This window comes from Corylus avellana, chromosome 3 (assembly GCF_965113065.1).
Source record: "Corylus avellana chromosome 3, dhCorAvel1.hap1.2, whole genome shotgun sequence".
NCBI lineage: Eukaryota > Viridiplantae > Streptophyta > Magnoliopsida > Fagales > Betulaceae > Corylus > Corylus avellana.
The window spans coordinates 15,868,780-15,874,761 of record NC_142492.1 but is presented as its reverse complement, the minus strand read 5'-3'; the positions used below and the strand labels follow the sequence as shown (position 1 = coordinate 15,874,761).

Sequence of the window (5,982 nt, the reverse complement as noted above, 5' to 3'; positions counted from 1 at the left end):
AACCCCTCGTTTCAGCTCTAACATCCCTTTCACAACCCAAATGTAGGCCCCCCAATCTCTGGCTCTTTCCCACAATATATTAGTGTAATGAGCGTGCTAATGTCAAATACAATTTTGGGCCGGAAAGTTTTGAGGGTTTTATTATATAAAGGTGGGTGTGGGGCTTTTGGGTCATTAGACTTTTGTAAACTGTAATAGTAGTGTGATATGGGGAGGCAACCATGCTGTGACAAGCTTGGGGTAAAGAAAGGGCCATGGACGGCTGAGGAGGACAAGAAACTCATCAACTTCATTCTCACCAATGGCCAGTGCTGTTGGCGCGCCGTCCCGAAACTCGCCGGCCTCCGACGATGTGGGAAGAGCTGCCGCCTCAGGTGGACTAACTATCTTCGACCTGACCTCAAGAGAGGCCTCCTCAGCGAAGCTGAAGAGCAGTTGGTTATTGATCTTCATGCCCGCCTTGGCAATAGGTGATGACTAGCTTGCTTTATTTTCTTTCTGATTCTTATATATATATATATATGATCATTCTGCATTATCTTGTGTTTGGAGCTTTTTTAATTAACCTTAATTATATTATTTGATCATTTATATATTCCCATATATCTACATGTTCTCTTGCCTAGCTTGCCTCCATCATACGTTAATTAAATATTAAATTCTTAGTTGTGAAGTACAAGCTATATATATTCACAACTTTCTTGTCTTCTACAATCATAACGTTGAAAATTAAACACAATTAGATACATTTTGAAATAATGTTTTTTTTTTTTTTTTTTCTCTGGGCTTTGAAACAGGATTTTCATCTTTTTTCTAAGCAATTAATTTGTTTGGTTGAGATTCAAGCAAGACATGTTGCATGTTAATTATGTTATCATTTGATTCATTACTTATGCTCATCGGATTTACTAAATTTTAACCTCAGGTGGTCCAAGATTGCAGCCAGATTGCCGGGAAGAACAGATAACGAGATTAAGAATCACTGGAACACCCACATAAAAAAAAAGCTTCTCAAGATGGGAATCGATCCTGTAACTCATGAACCACTTCAAAAACAACTATTGTCCGACGAAGCTCCGCTGTCGGACTCCCAAGAATCCGGCAACCATTGTGTCGCCGAAAACGACAGCATCATAAACTCCGAGGCCCACTCAAGCTCACCGACCGAAAACTGTTCCAGCGATGACTCTCTCTTACTAGACAACATTTGCAAAAACGAATCCTTAGTGAACAGCTTGTGGCTAGACGAAGCTCCCCTTGTCGATCCAACGTGGCAAAATCCCGCTGGCGGCTTGCCGTCCATGGAGGAAAACTGTGCATGGTTACTGGATTGCCAGGATTTCGGAATCCATGATTTTGGTTTAGACTGTTTCAGTGATATAGAATTTAACGTGATGAACAGTAATTGACACGTAGAGGCATACTGGACCTGGACTGATGATGATGATGATGAAACAAAGATGAGGAAAAATGTTAATAGCTTCATCAAATGATCATGTGCACATGTAAATGTTGTCTGGTTTTATCTATATGCATGTTTTGTTCCAGAATATTCTTGGAAGGTGGAAGGTGAACCTTGGCTCTTATGAGGTCCCTCACCAACCAAACCAAAAGTAGTACAAAAGCAAAAAAAAAAAAAAAAAAAAAAAAAACCATTAAAATGTGATATTATTTAGTTCTTTAATGTACGTTTGTACTGTTACGTCGAACGTAGGGACACAGTGGGCACTGTCCAAAAGTGTTAGTGGGCTATGTCGATATATATGAATCCTTTTGTATATACTGTTTCTGTGTTTATAATAAAGGGAGAAGGTAGCCGTTTTGTTTCTGTTTCTGTTTTTTGTTTATAACTTATATTCTTAAACATTGACAAATTAACGATCGACTCTTACACGCCTTTGTTTATAAAACATGAGAGAAAGATTCTTTGTTAGGTTGCTTAAGAGATGAGATTACCAGTCCATGAATTATTTATTTATTTATTTTTTCCTTTTTATTGCTGGGGATGATACATAATTGTTGAAATGATTAAGCAAAAAAATTAACTTATCAATTTAATTGGTTATATAATTGATTTGTCAATTATACCCTCTTAAGCATTTTATCAACTATAGAACGTCGTGTCAATTTCTAAGATAATTGTAATAAAAGTACTATAGTAGTATAATTTCACGTACTATCGAATTTTTTTTTTTTTTTAGCAATAAAAGTATGGATTAGAATCCACTCTATTTCAAGTAAAATAGAGTTAAATCATTTCATGGTCAATATTTTGTTTTGTTGCATCAAGGGCAGAATCATCCTTTCTTTCGGGGTGGCTGACCCCCACAAAATTTGAAAATTAAGTACTTTTATGAAATGGATCTCCAAACTTAATTTATATCTCCATTTTTTTTATTTATAGTTTTGTCATCCCTCTCTTAATATTCTAGTTTTGCCCTTTGTTGCATCTAATACTATACATAATACCACTCCATTTAAAATTTTTAAATGATTTAACAATATATTCACCGTATCGTAATATATAATACAGCATTAAACCTATGAAATTTAATTTTTCCCATTAAAAAAAAAAAAAAAAAAACTCGTTGAAACGGAAAGAATCCTATCTCTAGGGTACAGTCACACCCGAACTAATGAAATAGATTGCTAGTTTAAGTTGATAGTGGCCTCCAGTATGTAATGTTACCCCAATGGGGAACGCATGGGATAATTTGCTTGACGGCTCATTATTTGATTTAAAAAGTTATTATTCATTACAAGAAGTACAGAATCACTACTAGTACCCTTTTTTAGGGCCAGGCAAGTTGGCAACCATCACCATATGTATTTATACTGCGTTTATTACGTACATGAAACTGCCCAAAAAGAAAACTCACCATATAACTCTAAACACAAAATTCCTCAAATATAACAAAAATATTAATTAATCAATAATTAAGCAAGCACACACAAAGTTCCCATTTTTACCATTAAAACCCTGAAAATTCTTTAGATATTCCTACACTACAAATTCCAAAATGAAAAATATACAGATACTTGTGAGTAACATTTCTTTTTTATCACATGTTAAAGTAAACCCTTTGGTATATTAATTACTATTTTTCTTTATATTTTTTTAATGTTGGATTTAACACTCATAAGTGCACTAACAACAATCTCCCCGTCACTTGTGAGTATCTTCCATATTGACTTAACTCTCTCTCGCTTATGTGTTTTTTTTATATTTTCAAGAATTTTCTGCGTCAAGAGTTGTGTGAGCCATAGGACACAACTTCAAACTGGAAGTTTTTACCAAGAGTACAATAATATACATATGTTGACATCAAGGTAGCTCAAAAGCTTAAGTTAATGGGCTTGAGTCCATTTAGATATATTAACTACTCTTGTGCTTTATACTTTCTCAATGTGAGATTTAACACTGACAAGTATTCTCACAACAATTTTTAACCTGACATTTTGACTTATTACCGAATAAAAGTATATATATTTAGATATAGCAAAAGTTTTAATATTCAACTTGCAAATCAATTTCTCACAGATTTCTTCTCTCAAAATTTCCTCTCTTTTATCAATTGGTTTGCAATAACAACCATAAGAAATGACTTTGTATTCAGATCAATAGCCAATAGCCATATGTTCATTGCAAATTATGTGAGATTTGCATTGACTTGATAAAATGAATCTTTGCTTAGTTTGATGGAACTTTCAACGGTATTTCCAAAGAACTCTTATGTTTTCCTCTTTTTATATATATTTTTATGAAAATATGCTGCATGCGGTGAAGAGCCATCGCTAGTGATTGATTTACCAACTATTTCAATATGAATAATTAAAGCAACAAAGTATTGGTAATGCATCTATAACAACAACTCAAGTACAAATGAGCAAATAATGTGTGTAGAAAAATGAAAGAACATGACACAATCATGCACAAAATTAGAATATATTTTATATTCTATAAATTAGGCTTTATTTTATTTCTTTATAAGGTTTATTCTCTTTCTTATTCAGGATAGGTTTACTTGTTCACTACTCCTAACTTCTCTATAAATTAAAATTTATTCTATTTATTAAATTTTTTATGCAAGTTTCATTAGTTTTTCTCTCCGCTTCCATTCTCCTTTCTTTTTCATATTATTCTCCTATCATAGTACAACACAATCACACTAACTTTTACAATCTTACACTCTCAAGTCACAATGTATTTACACACCTGAACACCTTGTGGATCAAAAACTTTGCAAGCTAGAATCCTTGTAGAGAGAACACTTTCCTCACTTCTTTTTCCTCTTCTGTGTCTCTCATGTGTATGTATCACTATACAAGTACATATGAGCTATTAAAGAGAAAAACTACTATCTATTGGGCCACATTTATGGTCTATCAAACCTATTTTTACATTTTCAAGAATGCTTCTTCACAAAAGAGAAAATACCAAATGCAAAATTATGGATTAATTAAATATGTGATTTAATTTATATCACATTCTCAACAATATATTGATAGTGAATTTCTCACTTGCCGGATTGCATGTGGATATATGTTTTAGTGTTGAACCACATAAATTATTGTCTCTTGTTTGTATTATTGCTAACTTGTTATGATCCTACAAACTTATTGGATTGTTTACATTGGTTTTGTGTGGTACGTAGTTATAAATTAATCAATGACTAGCTTGAGTCTTCACTATAGCATAATCAGCTTGTAAAATACTATCTTCAATGTGTTAGAATATATTTCCATATATTTGTCATTGTAATCAAATTCTTGTGATAGAAAGCTTACGATAAAAATCACGAGGTAGAGAGAGAGGCTCTAACCTCTCTCTAGAATTCTTTTTTTTTTTTTTTTTTTTTTTTCTTTTCTAAAAACTTAGTGTTTTCCTTCCATCTCCCTGGTGAGAGTAGCCACCTCTTTAGTGAGGTTTCTCCGGGGAGGAGATATGGAGAAGGACTCCATATCTTCTCCCTCTTTTCTATTTATTTTTTCTTGCTTTTGCTTCTTTAGTTTTTGTTAGTATGCTCTCCAACTAGACTAGGAGCTCTGGCCTCCTTCATCCTCTCCGCTCAGCCATCATTCTGCCGCCATTTGGTCACCACTGTGCTATGCTGCTCGCTATCTCCTCGAAACTTGTTGGGTTTTTAGATCTAGTTTTTTTTTTTAAAACTAGATCTACTCTCTCTAGTCAATTTCCCCCCTTCACTCGCCAGTTCACCATGATCGCTGGCCTCTCAGCTTCCCAACGCCACCTTCTTCGACCTGACCCAACCACTACGTGCCTGCGCGTGAATCTCATGTGCCTGCGTGTGAATCTCATTCGCAGGTGCATGTATCACACGCACCGACCATTGTTTGCCCATCTCCGCTCCCCTGCTGGTTTTACTGTTTACTGGTATTTTTGTTGCTTTCTTGTTGTGTTTTAAATGCATTTTCGCAGTTTCATTTGTATTTTGTTGTTTTTATGTTTTGTGGGTTATTGTCTTCCTGTTTTATATTGGTATGAACCTTTAGCGGAGACTTTTGTCACTGATTTGGTGTTGGTGCCTCTCTTCAATAGTCTCGGATTCATACTCTAGCTAATAGTGCTTCTACCGCTTCAGCCTCTTCCCAGTGGTTGTCATTTTTTACAAGTGTGGGTTTAGATTGTTTTGCCTTACTTTGTACCCATTTTGCTTATACAACAGCCTTATGCGGCCCCTTGAGAGGACCGGGTCACTTGTTTGACCCGCTTCCTACCATTTGTAATTATTTTCGCACTGTTTTAGTTTGTTTTCGGTCTATTGTTCAGAAGCCCATCTCTTTTTCGTTTTTAGGATCATCCACTTCTTCTTCCTTTCGGATGATTAGTGAAAATGTTCATTCCCTATAACTCTTTCCTTATTCAATTAAAAAAAAAAAAAAAAAATCTTGTGATTGGTTATTAAATCCTGTGATTGATAACCAAATATCTATAATTGATATATAATTAAATCCTTGTGA

The 5,982-nt window shown here is 34.5% G+C and overlaps 1 protein-coding gene across 1 annotated transcript; it reads left to right on the top strand.

The window, feature by feature from the left end:
• Positions 1-207: 207 nt before the first annotated feature.
• LOC132173806 (MYB-like transcription factor ODO1) lies at positions 208-1,828 on the top strand. Its single transcript, XM_059585415.2, has 2 exons — positions 208-470; positions 926-1,828. Exons 1-2 carry the CDS (start codon positions 208-210, stop codon positions 1,407-1,409), a joined length of 747 nt encoding a protein of 248 aa, XP_059441398.1. The 3' UTR covers positions 1,410-1,828.
• The last annotated feature ends 4,154 nt before the right edge of the window (positions 1,829-5,982 follow it).

Coding starts and splice junctions, on each gene's coding strand:
- LOC132173806 (XM_059585415.2), top strand. CDS start 208: ATGGGGAGGCAACCATGCTGTGACAAGCTTGGGGTAAAGAAAGGGCCA. Junction 471..925: donor CATGCCCGCCTTGGCAATAG/GTGATGACTAGC, acceptor TTTTAACCTCAG/GTGGTCCAAGATTGCAGCCA.